At 43.1% G+C, this 17,574-nt stretch overlaps 1 protein-coding gene across 14 annotated transcripts in view; it reads right to left on the bottom strand.

Annotated features, from left to right (window-relative positions):
* Positions 1–846: 846 nt before the first annotated feature.
* Positions 847–17,574, bottom strand: part of SCMH1 (Scm polycomb group protein homolog 1) — a 41,596-nt gene continuing 24,868 nt past the window's right edge. For 4 of the 14 annotated variants that reach the window (XM_087939857.1, XM_026702435.2, XM_087939853.1 and 1 more), the window contains exons 9-16: positions 14,353–14,585; positions 13,342–13,468; positions 11,923–12,123; positions 11,302–11,484; positions 9,035–9,166; positions 5,336–5,539; positions 3,800–3,942; positions 847–2,832 (exon numbers count right to left, since the gene is read on the bottom strand). In XM_087939857.1, coding sequence (XP_087795983.1) covers positions 2,707–2,832; positions 3,800–3,942; positions 5,336–5,539; positions 9,035–9,166; positions 11,302–11,484; positions 11,923–12,123; positions 13,342–13,468; positions 14,353–14,585 — 1,349 coding nt within the window. In that variant the 3' untranslated portion in view covers positions 847–2,706. The remainder of the gene's footprint in view (positions 2,833–3,799; positions 3,943–5,335; positions 5,540–9,034; positions 9,167–11,301; positions 11,485–11,922; positions 12,124–13,341; positions 13,469–14,352; positions 14,586–17,574) is intronic. The other 10 variants (XM_087939862.1, XM_087939863.1, XM_087939856.1 and 7 more) reach the window with 4 other exon arrangements.

Raw genomic sequence — 17,574 nt, 5'->3', positions numbered from 1 at the left:
ATGACCACGTGATCACAGAATGCTGCAAACAGTTGTAAATGCAGTCTGGTTGCTGAGCAACCTTATCATGTATTTTGGGTCCAGATCAGCAGGTTCTGACCAGTTCTGGAGAACCGGTAGCAGAAATTTTGAGTTCTTCAGAGAATCGGCAAACACCACCTGTGTCTGGAGATTTTATAGTATCCTTCCCCTGCCACGCCCACCAAGCCACACCCACAGAACCGGTAGTAAAATTTTTTGAATCCCACCGCTGGTCCAGATGTAAGGTTTTTTTTTGGGGGGGGGGAGGCAGGCATTGTAACTTCAAATGGCTGCTGAGCAACTGGTAGTAAAGTTAAGGACTACCTGTAGTTATTCTGACCGGGAGCCATCCAAACTGGTGATAAGATGGGCAGCTAAATTAATGTTCTAAATAAATAAATTTATTGTGTATGTCCTGACAGTTCATGGGGTAGAAGTACAAAGCAATAATTCCCACCAATCCGAGACCATGCAGTTATCCCAGTAAAATTGTTTTCCAACATTACTGGCTTACTGAAGTAACTTTAAAGGTCTATGGAGCTTAAGTCATCCAGGTCATGGTTGTCCCAAAGGTGCTTTTTCAAGAGGCAGCTAGACTTTCTGGTTTTTCTTTGAAAAGGTTTCACTTCTCACCCAAGAAGCTTCTTCAGAGGTTTTGGGATGAGAAACGAAATGCCTTCAAAGAAAAACCAGGAAGTCCAGTTGCCTCTTGAAAAAGCACCTTTGAAGCAACTTTTTCCTTCTTTTGAGCTGTAACATGAACTGGGATCTCGGAAGGCCTGCATTTAGTGTTTTGTGATTGACTTTGAGCTGACAGAAACCCACTCGTCTTTTTTAATTTTATTTATAAACAAAATCATCAGAGTAAGTGCAGAATAGAACACTGGCAGGATTCTCCTTGCTACCTGCCGTAGGCAGTGCTTACAGAAACGGTACTCTGCAACCAGGCAGTAATAGCAGAAACAGATGGCTGGCCTGCCCCAGGGGGTTAAACTGGACAACCAAGATGGTGGCCGAGTCGCTCCATTCCAGCACTAGTTGCAGTCATTGCTGGATCTTCCTTCCTGGAATTTATTTATTGCCTGTGAATTTTCATTCTTTGTTTTAGAGGCCCTCCTGCCTTGCCTTCTGGCCTGGCCTGCGGAGCTCCTCTTCCGGAAGTGTCTGGGAGAGAAAGAAGCGACCCTGGGAAGAAGCGGCAGAGTGTGTAACTTGGCAGAAAGAAATGCCATGAAAGGCTTGTACCTTTGCCTAGCCCTTTTTTTCCAGTTCAGGAATCAGAGCAGGCGAACAGCCACGGGCAACTGAGTCTCAGCATTCATTTGTTTGCACCCCAAAGGACAAGCTGCTATGGTTATTCTGGAGGAATTAAAAAAAAAAAAAGAGCATCACATACTTGCTTTCCAGACACAAAGCCCACTTCAAGGGGAGGGTCTGGAGAAAAAGCAGAATTGTGGAGCATCAGGTTACGACCTCCTCCTCCTCCACTATTCTCACCAGCCAGCAGCAAAACCTCTCTTAACTACAGGACATTGGGGCCACCCACTCAAGTGCCATAAAAATAAATACATTATTTTCCAGCGTACACATACAATGATTCAGGTTTCCCTACTGGAATTGGTGGAGCCACGTGAAAAAAAGGAGGCCCATTTCTGCATCCCTCTGCTACCCCACGTGCCTACTAGGTAGCGATTCAGGAAGCACCCGCCAGGGTGAAGTAGGAGGTATATCTAATGGTACCATGGTAGAAGGAGGAGACGTGGAATTCCCCAGGGGAAAAGTTAAAATGGTTGCCATCCCAAGAGCAAAGAGAAAAATTTCAAGATGGAGGGGAAGAATGAGGGGGAAATGGGGGGTGGGGGTTGCTTAGTTGTTACGCCCCGGGCCACTTCAAGGTAGGACCACATGCCTCTCTGGCTCACTTGTAGTGCTGGAATGGTAAACAGCACAAACGCAGAGCCGCCGCTGCTTGTGTCAAAATAAATATAAAGAATCGACTGCCCATCAGCCAGCAGGGTGTGGGTGTTGTGTGTGTGTTGTGTGTGTGAAACAAAGCCAGAGTCCTCAATACAGGAAGAGATTAACAGCACCAAGTGAGCAGTAAGAAGAGTGATCTGCAGGCAGGGAGTAGAGTCGCTGGACGGGGCTCCTGACCACCCCATCCCTGCATCCATCCTCTGGAGAGCAGCAGCCCCTTGTCCTCCTCAGGTGGCTCCTAATCAGTCTCTTCTGTATGGCACAGAAAAGGGGCCTCTTGACGTCCTCCTCGTCCTCCTCCTCCTATGGCACAAAGAGGCTTCTCAAAGAGAGCGGCAAAAGAAGAGGGGTGTGATTACAAGAGATGGGCCATACAGCCGAGTTGAATGCGCGGGGTGGCCCTGCCACAGCTCCACCCACCGGAGGCGTCCTCGCCCCTGTCAGACACGGTCCCAGAGGCCACCAGCGGAGAGCTGAGGAGTCCTCTCCCTTTGCGAGAATCCATCGGAAGCGTCATACGAGGATTGGGGGTGCCTAGGACCTTCCTCCTGCAGGAAGTCACCTTTCTCCCACTGGTTAAGAAAGGTGTCCTAGGGATTCCGTGGACGTGGTGGCTGCAGAAGGGAGACACGTGTTTTACGCGCCTTTCGTGGAGAGCTGAGAGGGCCATGATTGTGCCAGGAAGAGTCTCTTTTTTTTTTCTTTTCTTCAGAACTTGCCCTGTTTCAACTTATCGATGTGGTAGGTGAGTTTCAGCGCTGGCCCCAGCTTCAAGCCCATGTACTTCATCATCATGTCACTACGCAACAAGAGTAAGGCCTTGCCGTCAATCTCCTGTAGGCATAGAGCAGAAAGAGGCATGTTTGTGTTGTGCCTGAAGTAAGAAGAGGCTGGAGGAGGGCGACTGCTGATCTATGAGGTGATACGTGACAGGGCTGCCTCACTCTGAGACATCGGTTGCAGAGAAAAAAAAGAATTTCTTTCACGTGCCTTGACGCTAGGAGTGACACTATATCAAAAAACCCTTCATTTGCGTAAGCGTTACAGGGAGATTAGAGGCTTAAGGTTGGGCTTCTTTCTCAGCTACTTGGGGGAAAGTCTTTAAAAGTGGAATTCAGCCTTTTGATAATACGCCTCAAGTAAAGCTCCTGGGAACAGCTGTTTACATCTGCACTGTATCAGTCCGTCTCTCTACTTCGGGGGGGGGTCAAACTCATTTTCATGGAGGGCCGCAGGGTCATGGGGGAGGCAGGGGAGGCGTGGCCAGGGTGGGTGTGTCCAGCTCGACATCACTCATGGTGGCCTAAGCACTCTGCCAGTGAAAGGTGGCTCCCGAGCTCCGTTTTTGGCTGTGACAGCCTCCTGCAATCTTCTGCCAGCAAAAACGGAGCACAGGAGGGCCGCATGCAACCCGCCAAGCTCCATTTTCGCTGGCAGAGGCACCGCGGGTCAGTCCCTCGCTGCTTCCAGGGTGGCCTGATGGGTCAGATCTAAGCACCCCATGGGCTGGATCCAGCCTTCAGGGGGCCTTGAGTTTGACACCCTGCTCTACTTAAAGTCTTACGTTAAGACTGATGGTCAAATATATTCATCCGACATTGCTCAAATAATCCTGTTTACCGCTGGAAGACACCAAAGCTTTGCCTGCTCAGTGCGTCACCGAGAGACACTGACCTTCTCGCAGGGAAGAAAACCCCACAGAATTATTAATAATGCAGGAACCATTTGCTAGGTGGCAGCACTTCCATCCGGAGGGAAGTACTACTCAAGCCAAGTCTGATGGCCCTGAAGTCATATTTACGTGCTTTCGGAAGAGATCTGCATGGGGTCCCAGCTGGGGGTCAGCATCTCTTACAAACTGCATGACATCTTCTACTGTCCAGGCAGAGGGATCCCGGGTACCCAACCGTGAAGTGTCTCGAGAACTCAGGTATCTGTCAGAGCCTGAAGGCACAATGAAAAAATACAAATAAACCCTGGCCGCAGAAGCTCAGGGACCCAATGCTATTGAAATAGCAATTTTTAAACATGCAGATTTTAAACCTGAACTGTTTCTATTAGGCATAATACCGGAAAAACGTGATAAGCAAACAATATATTTAATATTGCATGTCTTAACAACAGCGAGGATGACATTTGGACAATATTGGAAAAATGAAGAAACACCGTGAGACGAAGAGATAATTAGGACCCTAGATTGTGCAGAAATGGACAGACTTGCATTGAAAATTACACAGAGAGAAGATACAGAATATGATCAAACATGGAATTTATTTTACCAGTGCCTGGAAAAAAAGGGGTGGAGATTAAGAATGTAATCTGTCTTAAGCAAATTAAATACCCAGACAACACGGTGCTTATTAAGCCCTAACAAATGTAAACAACAGAAAATTAATAAAATTTATTAAAAAGAAATCATGGTTTCTGGTGACACTTTTTAAAAACCACCACCACTCTTGTCAAGTTTAATTAATTATGGGTGGTCCTCGACTTATGACCACAATTGAGCCCAAAATTTATGTTGCTATGTGACACATTTGTTAAGTGAGTTTTGCCCCATTTTACAATCTTTCTTGCCACAGTTGTTGGAAGGAATCACTCCAGTTGATAAGTTAGTCACATGAAGTGAATCTGGCTTCCCCGCTGACCAGGGATGGGTTGCCCCTCCCCTCCCAGGAGTCCCCACGCAGCCTGTTTTGGATGCAGGTAAGTGCAGGGTGCACCTGGAGGCTTGGGGAGGGCGAAAAACGGGCATCCTGGAAGTTCAGGAAGGCCAGAAATGGGCCTGTTCCCGGCTTCCAGAGAGACTCTGGAGTCCGGGGAGGCCATTTTCGGTCGTCACGGAACTCGAGGAAAGCCTCCAGAGCCTGGGGAGGGCAAAAACGGCCCCCTTCTATGGCGCAGGAGACCGACTAGGCCACACCCACTATGGCCACGCCCCACTCAGCAACCGGGCAGAGAACCCTTTGCTAAAATTTTTGAAGCCCACCCCTGCCACTGATTTTGCCTTTAAGAAGATCGCAGAACACTGCAACCGTCATAAATATGGGTCAGTGGCCAAGCATCCAAATTATGATCACATGACCGTGGGGATGCTGCAAAGGTCACAAGCGTGAAAACAGTCATAAGTCGCTTTTCGGTGCCACTGTAACTTCTAACAGTCACCAGACGAACGGCTGTTAAGTTGGGGATTTGCCTGTATTTGCACCAGACGCTTCTAGAGGGATAACAGGAGTGCCGCTTGCTGCCCAGGATTCATGAGGTCCCTGCCCGCCTTTTAGTGGGCTAAAGGCAAAGCTAGACTGCTTCACAGAAGGAGGGTTTTGAGGCCTCTTACCCCCAGCACTCAGCCTATGCCCAGCAGGGGTACTGCACTGAGTGAGGCTGGAGGGCTGATGAAGGTGTCGGTATCCCTGAAGTCGGAAGTCCCTGGAGTTCCGAATGGGACTGGAAACGCTAACGGCATTCAAGGCTGAGTCGATCGGGTCCAAGCGAGGCTCCAGAGGACCAGGGAGACTGTCCTTCAAGACAAAGGTTTCACCTGGAAGACATAAACAACTGGTGAGAGAGATGCAAGCAACAGCGATGGGTGCTGTCATGTATACAAACATCTCCAGTTGTTAAGTCAACAACATGGAGCAAATTTACTCAGCTAGAAAGTTGGGGAGGAGGAATTACGTTCATCACTTTGTATCGAGTTCTTCGAGATCATTTCTTGAGCCGTGTTGGTGCGGTGCTTAAAGTGCAGTATTGCAGGCTACTTCCGCTGACTGCCAGCTGCCTTCAGCTTGGCAGATCGAATCTCACCAGGCTCAAGGTTGATCCAGCCTTCCAGCCTTCCGAGGTGGGTCAAATGAGGACCCAGATTGTTAGGGGCAATTATGCTGACTCTCTAAACCGCTTAGAGAGGGCTGTAAAAGCACAGTGAAGCAGTATGTAAGTCTAAGGGCTATTGCTATTGCTATTCTCCCTACGAAACCAAGTTCAGTCATTCTCTTCATGTCCTAGAAGTTCTTCTGCATGGAAAACAACGTTCATCCTGGAACACTCCTGAGATTTCTTTGACCGGCAAATGCAGTGGACAGGCCAAATCTTTTCTTGTTAAAAGAGACCATCTTGGCATGTTATGGCAAGACTGCATTAAAACAAAGCACTAAAAACCCTATAACTTTGATTCTACTTTTTCTGTTGAAATAGGAAGCTATCTAGACATTCCTTCATCTGTGCTGCTCTTTTCGTATTCAGGTGCCAGCTCTTGGGCAGAATAAACACGGAGCATTATCTGGCACCCATTCCTCCTTTCCTTCTGAAAGGAAAGTAAATTGTGGCTAAAGAAGAAACTTTTCACAAACTCTGAAGTTCAGCACTGAAATATTCAAGCCAAATTCCAACAAACAGCCATTTCTTATCTGCTGCTGTTGGTTCAATGCTACATGAAGAATGCAGAGAACAGCTTGTGCCAGTAATGCTTCTGGACCATGTAAACCATCAAGCCCTCCCATCTTCTGTGTGTGAGATTTTGATCTGCTAAGCTATGGCATCATCTTTAAAACATCCCCAAAGGAGTGTCACACATCGGTCACCCAATGGTATCAGAGTGTGTGTTCATGGTTCAGTTAATGAGATAAGTTCAAGTCACTTTATTTTTTAAAAAAATCACATCTTACTCGAGCTGCTCATCATAAGCTTTTCAAGATAGTAAACAAGCCACAGTCCATACAAACTTTTCCTTTGGTTATACAGAACAACAGAATTGGAAGGGAAATCAGAGATCTTCTAGTCCAGGGCTCTTCAAACTTGACAGCTTTAAGGCTTGTGGATTTCAACTCCCAGAATTCCTCCCCCAGTCATGTTAGCTCAGGAATTCTGGGAGATGGAAGTTCACAAGTCTTAAACTTGCCAAGTTTGAAGACCCTTGTTCCAGTCCGAGCCTTTCCTCAAGACTATACCTATACCATTTCAGACAAATGGCTGTCCTATCTTTTCTTGAAAACCTTCCGTGATGGAGCACCTACAATGTCTATGGCCAAGCCATTCCACTGATAAATTGTTCTGTCAGGAAAATTCTCCTTAGTTCTAGATTTCTTCTCTCCTTGTTTAGTTTCCATCCATTGCTTCTTGTCCTACCTTCAGGTGCTTTGGAGAATAGGTTGACTGCCCTATTCTTTGTGGCAGCCCCTCAAATATTGGAACACTGCTATTGTGTCATCCCTAGTCCTTGTATTCACTAGACTAGACATACCCAATCCTTGCAACATTTCTTCTTACGTTTTAACCTAATCATTTTTGTTGCTTTTTCTGCACTCCCCCCCCCCCGACTCAACATCTGGTTTATATGGTGGTGACCCAAACTGGATGCAATATTCCAAGTGTGGTTCTGTTTTCCTGGCACTTTCCTACTGAAAGCAAGGAAAATTACTGCAAGCATAAGAAAGTACTATTTTTCCTCCTGAAACAGTTGTAGAGGCTTATGTGTCCATCGTCATATGGCAACATACATTCATAAACGAGAAGAAGTCTCTTCTCTTTTTACTGAGAAGAGACCATTTGCCGTTACTTGCCTGGAAGAAGCTGAGGGGAACTCTCAAAGAAGTAAGAGATTACAAATGTTGAGGGCTCGCTTACTGGTCTTAGTAAAGAAAGAAACAGCATTAATTAAGAGTTCAACTAGCTCAGAGACCTGTTCCATCCAATCATGAATCCTATTCCCAAGAATGTCCTTAGATGCTATCCGGGAAGCTCACTAGAAGATGAAGATGTTGTTCTTAATAGCTTGTATCCAAAGGCCCTTAAGAAACATGTTCCATACAGTTATCATAGATAAGTAACAGTGACAAAAAGTCATGGGCAACAGGCTTAATTTTGCCTTTCAAACCAGTAGGCATAAATGTCAGATGGGAACTGAACATTCACCTTCAGCCGACAAAACTCCTTGCAAGGAGATCCTTCTTGTGCTTGCTTGCACTGAGAAATAAGCTTGTACTAGAGAAGACCATTCACCCCAGCTTCACAGAAATGGTAGAACTGATCACATGCAAGAATCAAAAGGCGTTTTGCCCATCTGAACACAACCGAATAACACCTTGTATGGGGACAGGAGAGGCTGATATTTTACTTCAGGATATCGTGATTGCTAGAAGAGCCAGGGTGCCGCAGTGGTTAGAATATAGTATTTGCAAGCTAACTCTGCCAACTGCCAGCAGTTCGATTTTGATTGGCTTAGCCTCCCATCTTTCTGAGGTCAGTAAAATGAGGACCCAGATTGTTGGGGGCAATATGCTGACCCTGTAACCCGCTTAGAGGGGGCTCTAAAGCACTAGTGAAGCGGTATATAAGTCTAAGTACTATTGCTATAATAGCACATTTTTTGGATGACATCTTTGTTTGAGGAAGTCACACAACATTCTCAGAGACTCTTCCCATCCTGCTTACAATCTTTGTATTAGAACTTGGAGTTCTACAATTAGAACTCGGACCACACGTTTTCTGAATAGTTTTTATCCCAGAGCTATAATTGCACTTAACAATGAACTGAAGGACCACCATCAGTGAGCGTTGGATAGTATTACTTGGTCTGTTGTATGGATACTTGTATGTGTTTTTAGGGAGTGGGTGGGGGTGTGTTTGGGGATTGTCATGTGTGTGTGTTGGGTCTGGTCTCTGGGTGTTATGTGAATTTCGTTTTATGTATATATACGTACAATGGCAATAAATTATTGTTATTGTTATTATGTATAGAAAGAATCTCAGTTCTAGTAATTTAAATTTATAGATAGCTTTTGTTCTTATAGTTATGCACAGATAATGGGGAGCATAGGGATTAAGGAGCCCACCCAAGAAATTAGAAGGAAGGAAGGAAGGAAATGTGCTGCCTTGCTGTGGCCCACTGTCTGCAATCCAGCTTGACAAAGAGGAGCAGAAGGCCATGTCTACAGTGCACAGCTGGGCTAGGAATAGACCGCAGACGTGAGTTTCAACCTATGCTGCTTGTTAAAGGAATAATATCAGCAAGGCTGGGAAAAGAGGCTGTGCTCACCTTCCAAAGGGTGACGGTCATTCTTTGGTAACTTGGGGGACAGAGGAGCACTGTATGGAAGGAACTCTTGGGAATACCTCTTTGTACCCCGGCCTGGTCCCTGCAGAGAGCCGTCTAACGAAATGCTCCTGTCTAGGAAGAGAGAACAAGCCCTGCTTAAGATCAGCACCTTCTTTGGGAAACGGGACGTTCTGCCTCGTTTTCAGCAGAATTGCCATAGATTGGTCATTGGCTGCCATAAAGATTCTTTTGCTTCTCTCAAATGGCCTATACCAGCATCTATCACTCCACCAGCAGAAACGAAAACTCTGGGTGTTTCAACCAACCATCTCATTATTGGTTTTATACAATATTTGGAGAATTTTAGGAAAGGGACAGTGGCATTTCCAAGGCCAATAACTGCTTTATTTGGAGAGAACTTTTAATTTTTTAAAAAAGTCTTTTTATTCTCCTGACTGAAAAAATGGTGTACCATTTCCCATATATCTTAATTCTTATACACGCGATGGGGAATCTATTGCATGCTCTTAATAGAGTTAAGGAATGACAAAATGCCTCTTTATTGTTAATTTGCTCCCCTCGGTTGTTTTGTGCAATTGCTGGTTTCAAGCTTCCCGCATGTCATTATTCTTTGATTGTTTGCAGTGGTGCTTTTCAAAGTGATTCTTAAATGTATTTTTGCTCATCACAGGGAAATTTCAAAGCCCTTTGTTTGGCTGACTGGGTAAGCTTTAGAATATGAAGCTAAATGGCAAGACAGCTATTTGTGAAAATTGTGTAAAGCTCAATATACAAATACACAAAAAAGAAACAAAATATTCAACATTTCCTTCTTCATGCAATGCCTGCTTTTCTAACCCAAGACTGGCACTGGTTGGTATTAAAACATATGGGATCTCCTGCCACCCAAGGACATTGATTAATTAGATTTAAAATTTACCAGTGGTTCTCTAAAAGAAGAAATCAATAATATTATACAAATCAATAATATTATACGACCTAGATATAATGCCTAGGTATCTGATGATTGGCCACCTCAACTGGTCAAATGTAATATCTCCAAGTCATTCTAATAACATAATCCTCAAGTATTATGTCAAGTCGCAACTGGGAAACTCACACACGAATTATTTCAAAAACCCACATATTACATCTTTGACATGCCAAAGAGAATTCGAGGGGAAGCATTACTTTTCTGAAAGCGGTTCAAAAATAAGATAAATAAAGTGAAACTTCAACTTAATGGAACTTAATGGACTTTGGATGCAACAAATTTCCATCCAGAGATTCTTCTGAAATAACTGATAAATTCACTGTATCTGAAGTAGTCTGGACATTTATGTTAATGATGCAAGAGACACAACTGAAATAATTGCAATGAATGAGGTAAACTTCCATTTCCACAGATATTTGGAGTAATCAGCAGTCTCTCCCCCGCCAGCTGGTCTATTCAATCAAACTTTTATTATAACACGTTACTTTTTAGTTTTCAAGTGAGCTATCTGCCATATTAATCATCACTGTCGCCACCAAAAACAACCCACGAACAATATTAAGTCTGTCATTGCATTTTTGACTCAAGTAATGTACTTAGAACATAGAATCTGAGGCACTTAATATCATTAGGAGAAAGGCCCTATCAATATGTTCTGTGCTGTATCAAGTAAAATAATATGCATATAATCCTTGACTTATGACTGGTTGCTTAGCAGCCATTCAAAGTTATGATGGACTCCCCTAAAGGTATTTATGACCTGATTCTAAAGTTCAGACTGGCAAACAGGAAGCCCCCCCACAAATAGTTGTGACCATATGTCAGATACTCAGCATTGCATTGCAGCACGTTTTACAACTTTTTTTTTTTTTGCTAAAACTAGCATTTACTTCTGGTTTTCAGGAAAAAAACACCCCATAGCAAACAATGGGTTCATTTTACAACTAGGGTGTTTGCTTTTAAGATTCCAACAGTCATTTTAGGACCATGGCATTTGCTTAACGTCCTCTGCAAAAAAGGTCATAACATGAGGTCAGTCATGTGAGTGATCTGTTTTATGACTGTCGTGAGTTACAACTGAAATGGATGGGCTCTGTTATGGCCATAAGTTGAGAACTACCCATATAGCTTTGCTCCAAGTTTAAAAGAGGCACACAAGAACAGGCAGGTGGTAGGAATAGGTTCCAAATGATTAATGATGGACAACTGGTTTGGAATCTGTTTGGGAAACACTGTATTCCACCTGCAGAGTTTTCTCTGCCCCAGTCCTTACCGGGTAGGTATTTCTCATGGTCGTATTCCCTGGAATGATGCATGTGGTGCTGAGTGAAGGGCTGGTTCCCAAAGAGGTTGTCACCACGCAGGTTGTGGCAAAGCTTCTCAAGGAAACGGAGGACGTAAGTAATGCTATTCACTGCTGGTAAGTTTAGAGTGTGCTGCTCATGATCAAACACAGCTGGAAGAGGAAACCAAGAAAGCCAAATACATAAAAATGTTACAGAGATGACCAGCAAAACTCACCCCCTTCTCCACCCTCAGCTGTCTGCTTGTCACTTCCAGATTTTGTTGAGATTTCAATATTCCAGCCAGAATAAATTAGAACGTTACTCTATTAGACTAGAAGATTACTCCAATGCAGGGGTGGACAATAAGGACCCCTTTGCTACTTGTGGACTACAAGTCCCAGAATTCCTCAGGCAGCCAGAATTCTGGGAGTTGAAGCCAACAGGTTGAAAAAGGGCCACAGTTTGCCCACCCTTGCTCCAAAGGTTTCTGAAAAGCACACGATGCTGCATTGCTACTATTAGAACCTCATGGCTAGACTGTGGCTAGCAGACATGTTTCCCAAGAGATATTTTCCCAACGAAGCAGGACAGATCGACATGCATGTTACCTGAAATAACCTCTCCTCCGTGGCCTTGCTTAAGGAATGAGAAGACAGTCTTCTGGTGGTAAGCACAGTCAATGCAAGCTTGGACTGCTTGCTGTAGGACTACGGACGCTCGAGCTGGACCGAAATGGTCAGGCAATTGCTGGATTTTCTTTTTGTCCAGATGAGGCCCGGGGCTGCCGTTTTTATTCAAGTAGATGCAAACTGGAGGAAGCGGGGGGGAAATGCAGGGGAGAAAGGAGAAGCAAACACGTAAGAAGCCCCTAATACTTAATTTGAAAAAGCAGAGATAAATGTCTTGTAAACTCTAGATCAGGCAACAATCCTTTAATCTTTCTTTTCTGCAAATGAGTTCTCTAACCTGGCTGAGATCCAGAGAACAGATCCATATGCTGCATTAGTTTTTGAGAGTCTATACATCCTGAAAATTGCTCTTTTTTTCTCTCCGTTATATAATTTAATTTGCCCAAAGCTGCTTGATAAACTACGAGGATGAGAGGATGAGACTCGAGCTGCAGATACGTGCTCTGTTTCTCAACCATAGCAACTTTAAGAGGTGTGGACTTCACTTCCCAGAATCCTTTCATCCAGCATCCCTCTGTAGTGAATGAAAAGCACTGCACCTGTATCTGCAAAACAGCCTTGCCCCTTTTAATTGCGTAGGTCTCCTGGAGATTCTTCTTCAGGGTGAGTGATCCTACGTAGCTATGTTTGGGAATCCATTCAGCAGACTCTAACAGAGATATTTAACCCCCACAGAATGGATTGTTCAACGTATGTCAAACGTTCAGATTCCGCTCCTTTATAATAGTGAAATTTATCCTTAATTGGTTGATTTATTCCAAATGCATGAACAGGTGTAAATACAATTTTTTTTAAAAAAAACAATGTTTTCTAGCCTATGTAACGAAGATATGTCTTTCTTCTTCTTTTTAACATGCTTATGAATTCATCTTGAAATGCTGTCTCATAATTCCTGGAAAAATTGTCCAGTTAAACGGGTCAACCACAAAACACTCCAATATTTCTAGTTTGATGCCAGTTACACGAACACAATGTGAAGACCCCAAGGAAATAATTATTCTTTTTCCCTAATTGTTTTTTTCCTCTATCATATTTGAAAGTTGCTACTTTCAAACCCCCCCCCCCCTTATTAGGTTTATATATTTGTTCATTTGTTCAATTTCTAGTTCCATCCAAGTGCCAAATGACTCCAGGTGGCTTACAAAGAAAATGTCAAGATACTGTAATAAACCACAAAATCAAGATAGTAGAACAGCCACCCCAGAGGAAGAGAAAACTCAAAATACGCTGCCGCTGCCGTAAGTTCACTAATCATCCCAGCAAAAGTGCCTGCGGGAGGAGCCAGTTTTTAAATAAGATAGCAGGAACTTTCAGAATTAATAGGAGGCGGTTCTTTACCTGTAGGGGCCTGCATAGCAGAACTGGGAATAGTAGCTGCATCTTGGGGTACCGTACTTGTGTCAGGCTCAGGAGTGCTTGTTGTTGGGGAAGTGGGTGCCGGATTGAGTAACATTCGCTGCTTTCTCTGAAAGAAATTAAAAAAAAAAAAATTCAATGGAGGAACAAAGGCTACTTAGGTAAAAGGAAGAAGCTGTCCAGAAGTGATATTACTGCATCAAGGACAGGCTCTCGGGAACATAAAGAGGAAATGGTATGTATCTCTGTGACAAAAGGGTGCGAAGGCTAACCAGCAATAAAAATGTCTTGAGTCAACAGCAACCACCACAGGGACTGGCATAAATATTGTGATTTATAGCATTGATAAAGATTTTAAGCAGTCGGCTGTCTTGGCTTCCTGCTTTTCCTCTAGGGAGCGTGAAAGGCAGCCTACAAAGAACCCTGACCCCAACCCACAGCCTGCTCAGCTTTAGAATTCAAGCTCTTTCAAAGGTTTCAGTCCTGGGGAGTCCTTCCAGTGATTTTAAGGTAGTAAGCAGGAGTACACAAACAGTGTACTGTATCTAATCAAATGTTTTTAATTAATTGATTGTTGGTCTGGTGGTTAAGGTGCTGGTCTAGAAACCAGGAAACCACGAGTTCTAGTCTTGCCTTAGGCATGAAAACCAGCTGGGTGATTTTGGACCAATCACCAGGAAACTGTGACTTCTAGTTCTGCAATATGCAAATCAGCTGGGTGACTCTGGGCCAGTCACTCTCTCTCTCTCTCTCTCTCTCTCTCTCTCTCTCTCGATCCAACCCACCTCACAGGATTGTTGTAGGAAAATTAGGAGGAGGGAAGAATATTAGATATGTTTGCCACCTTGAGTTATTTATAAAAAGTAAAGTTGGGGTAATCAGCAAGCAAGCATTATTCTTCCATCGATGGACGTCCACTAATCTTGTTGCAGTGGCCATATTGAAGAGGGAGGCTTATGTCCGATAGTTCAGCCCTGCACATTGACCACCTACCTTCCCACCAGGCTTTGGCCCCCTCTTTTTTGGGAATTTTAAAGGCTCCGCTGCCTTGGAAGGGTTGGGGTTGGGGTGGCTGGTCAGCACCTTGGGTGTCCGGCCTCTTTTACGACCAGGTTTGCGGCCTCTTTGTCCAGGCAGATGTTCCAGGATATTCCTTGGGGTGTTGTGCATGGTGCTTTTTTCGGAGATCACGTCAGGGGCAGGGAACGGGGTCTTTGGAATGACAACTGGTATAAAAGAGGAAGGAGAGGAGACGGTCAAGGACCACCACAGCCTCATTCAAAAGACCGCCTGGAGGACCTAACATATACAATCATTCTGCTGGTGTGCTTGTAAGTAAGGTTTAAACTAGGGGTGTCCAACTTTGGCACCTTTTAAGACTGGTGGACTTCATTTCCAAGGACTGGTTGGAGAATTCTGGGAGTTGATGTCCACTGGTCTTAAAAGTTTCCGAAGTTGGACACCCCTGGTTAAACACTTTGAATTTTTTTTTGAAATAATTACTTGTTTTGTACATGAGTAGTTCTTTTAATCTGTCTCAGTAAGTAAAGAAATGTGACAATTGGTTAAATCAGCAAAATGAATGGACCCCTTGAAATAATGTCACAGTTTTCCTGCATTTTCAACATGAATCCATGTTACAAACATGCACCCAGTGTTCACAGGGTCTAACAACAAGTTTTAGCTGTACAACTTTTTTCCACCCTTTTAATCCGTTTCCATTTAATGAGACCATCTGGAAGATTATTTTTCATGGGACGGTTCAAAAACACGAAGTCACTCAACCTGAGATAGACCGTCTATATGAAAGGAGACTGAAGGAAATCCAGAATTAGAATATCCTCACAACATATCCAGTCTCTGTTCAGGGAGCGGGAGACTCCATATTCTTCTAGGAAATGGTCTTTGGTATCACCTTATGTACTTTCAAGGGATTTCTCCTGATGTGCTACCCAAACTGCCCGAACATACTTAAAAGGGAGGATGCTAATGATTTGCACATGAAGTATCTCGCCATTATATAAACGCTGTCTCTTTTCAACATGTACAGATACATATGGGATGTAAGCTAACACTCTGCAATCTGTACAGCATCAGAGTCTACTTTAAATAAGCCATCAAATGATTTTGAGCTATCAGTATCTCCAACTCAATGCTAATATTATATTCCATGATTGCCACAAGACCAGGGTAAAGTTTAATCCCTATTTTCAGTCCCATATTAGTTATAGCGCATTAAATAATCCTCTGCCTTGCTTCCTGGAGAGTTAACAGACTTTATAGATATAAGAAAAGGCATCAGACAAGGCTGTTGTTTGTGTTAACACTGGAAGTGCTGAATAGGAACATCAGAGAAGAAAAAGAAATAAAAGGAATGAAAATTAAAAAAGAAGAGTAAAAATTACAAGCTTTTGCAGATGACCTGGTTATTTATATTAGAGGATCCATTGGAGTCTGCACCTAAACTGATAGAAAAGATAGAAGAGTATGGGAAGGGAGCAGATAAAACAAAGATTTTAGCAAAGAACACGTTAATAAGACGAAAGAAAGAATTGGAGGAAGTTTTGGGGATCCAGGTCACAAACAAGGTTAAGTATTTAGGGATACATATAACACCAAGATGTAGCACACTTAAGGAGGACAATTATCTCAAACTTAAACAACAGATTGCGATTTGATAAAACCCAGAGTTTTACCTTTATCTATCCTCTAAAATGGAATTCTTTAACTTGAAACAGACAATAGAAATCTCCCTGTCATAACTCTCTTGATGGTTGCTAAAATCTATGTTCTTTATTTCCAGAATGCATTGTTCCAAGCATCTAATTATTTCTTACCAAAATCTTAAGGGAAAGTTAGTACAAATTTATGGTGGAATTTGGAACGTTGCAATCCAACAATATCAAACCTACTGTTACTTCCATTATTTGGAACCGGATATTTGACTGATTATGGACCATCAAGTCATTTTTCAACTCATTTTTGATTCTCTCCATGACAACCTGTCCATATCTTGGTCTCTTAGGTCTTCCAACTATCACTCATCATCACTGTAATTGAATCCATCAACCTTGCTACTGGTTGTTCTCCTCTTCACTTTCTTTCCACTGTTCTCAGCATTCAAGCCTTCTCTAGCGAGCTAGGTATAATAGCTTCAACCAACAGGAGGATGCGCATCTACTATGAACATATGAAATCCACAAAACTAGTGCTTCTCAACCTGGGCAATTTTAAGAGATGTGGACTTCAACACTGAATTCCCCAGTCAGCATTACTGACTAGTAATGCTGATTAGATGCCTGTGTAGACTATTATGGAATACAGAATGCACAACTCCAAAATAAACTAATGTTGAATTCTAGGGATTTTAATGATTTTATTTTTATTCATCAAATTTATATAGTTGCCCATTTCATACAAGGTGACTCTGGGCAGCATACAATAAAGCCAATTATCCAAACCGATTATCATCAATCATACTATCTAGACAAAGTAATGATAGTGGGCAAGCACATACTTTTAATATGCTGCCATATATTGTGTTTGATATTTTATGTTTCTATTTTTTAAATAATTGAAAGCTTTGCTGAACAGCGGTCTGGATAGCTTTTAAAAACAAGCCACACAGAGAAAATGTGTAAAAATGTGTGAGATGAAAAGTACTTCATTTCAGAAGATACCCGTGGGTAGAGCATAGCGTCACCTAAGTCAACATAGTTATGCCCAAGAGCAAACTCACTACTCATACTCAGAAGCAAGCATTTTCCTGAAGCCGTAATACTCAACAGCAAAGGCTACAGAATGACTCTGGTCCCCGATTACATCTTCTGCCACTACACAATACAGTAAAATACCAAGTTTTCCATTCAACTTTCAAAACAGGCAGAGAACTGGGAAATGGTAAAGTCTAGATAGACCAATCTACAATTACGTCAGGGTTTATCTTCTGGCAATTCAACTGAATGAGGAGGAGGAATAGAGATACAGATCTTCTGACAGAGACATCATTCCTACCGATTTCTGCCTGAAGCTATTCTCCCTTCCAGCCCAAAGTATTAAAGCTGATTAAACCCTTAATCCGTTCACAATTATTTTTTTTAAAAAAAGCCTGACAAGTAGGGGAAGAATTGTCAGGTGCCATTTAACACATAGCTATAGTAACTTTAAAAACAATTAACTTTTGCATGCCTGCTAAGCACAATAAAGTTGTTTCAA

Source organism: Pseudonaja textilis, chromosome 10 (genome assembly GCF_049901715.1).
Source record: "Pseudonaja textilis isolate UNSWEBS1 chromosome 10, rPseTex1.2, whole genome shotgun sequence".
Taxonomy (NCBI): domain Eukaryota; kingdom Metazoa; phylum Chordata; class Lepidosauria; order Squamata; family Elapidae; genus Pseudonaja; species Pseudonaja textilis.
This window is presented reverse-complemented; position numbering and strand designations above follow the sequence as displayed.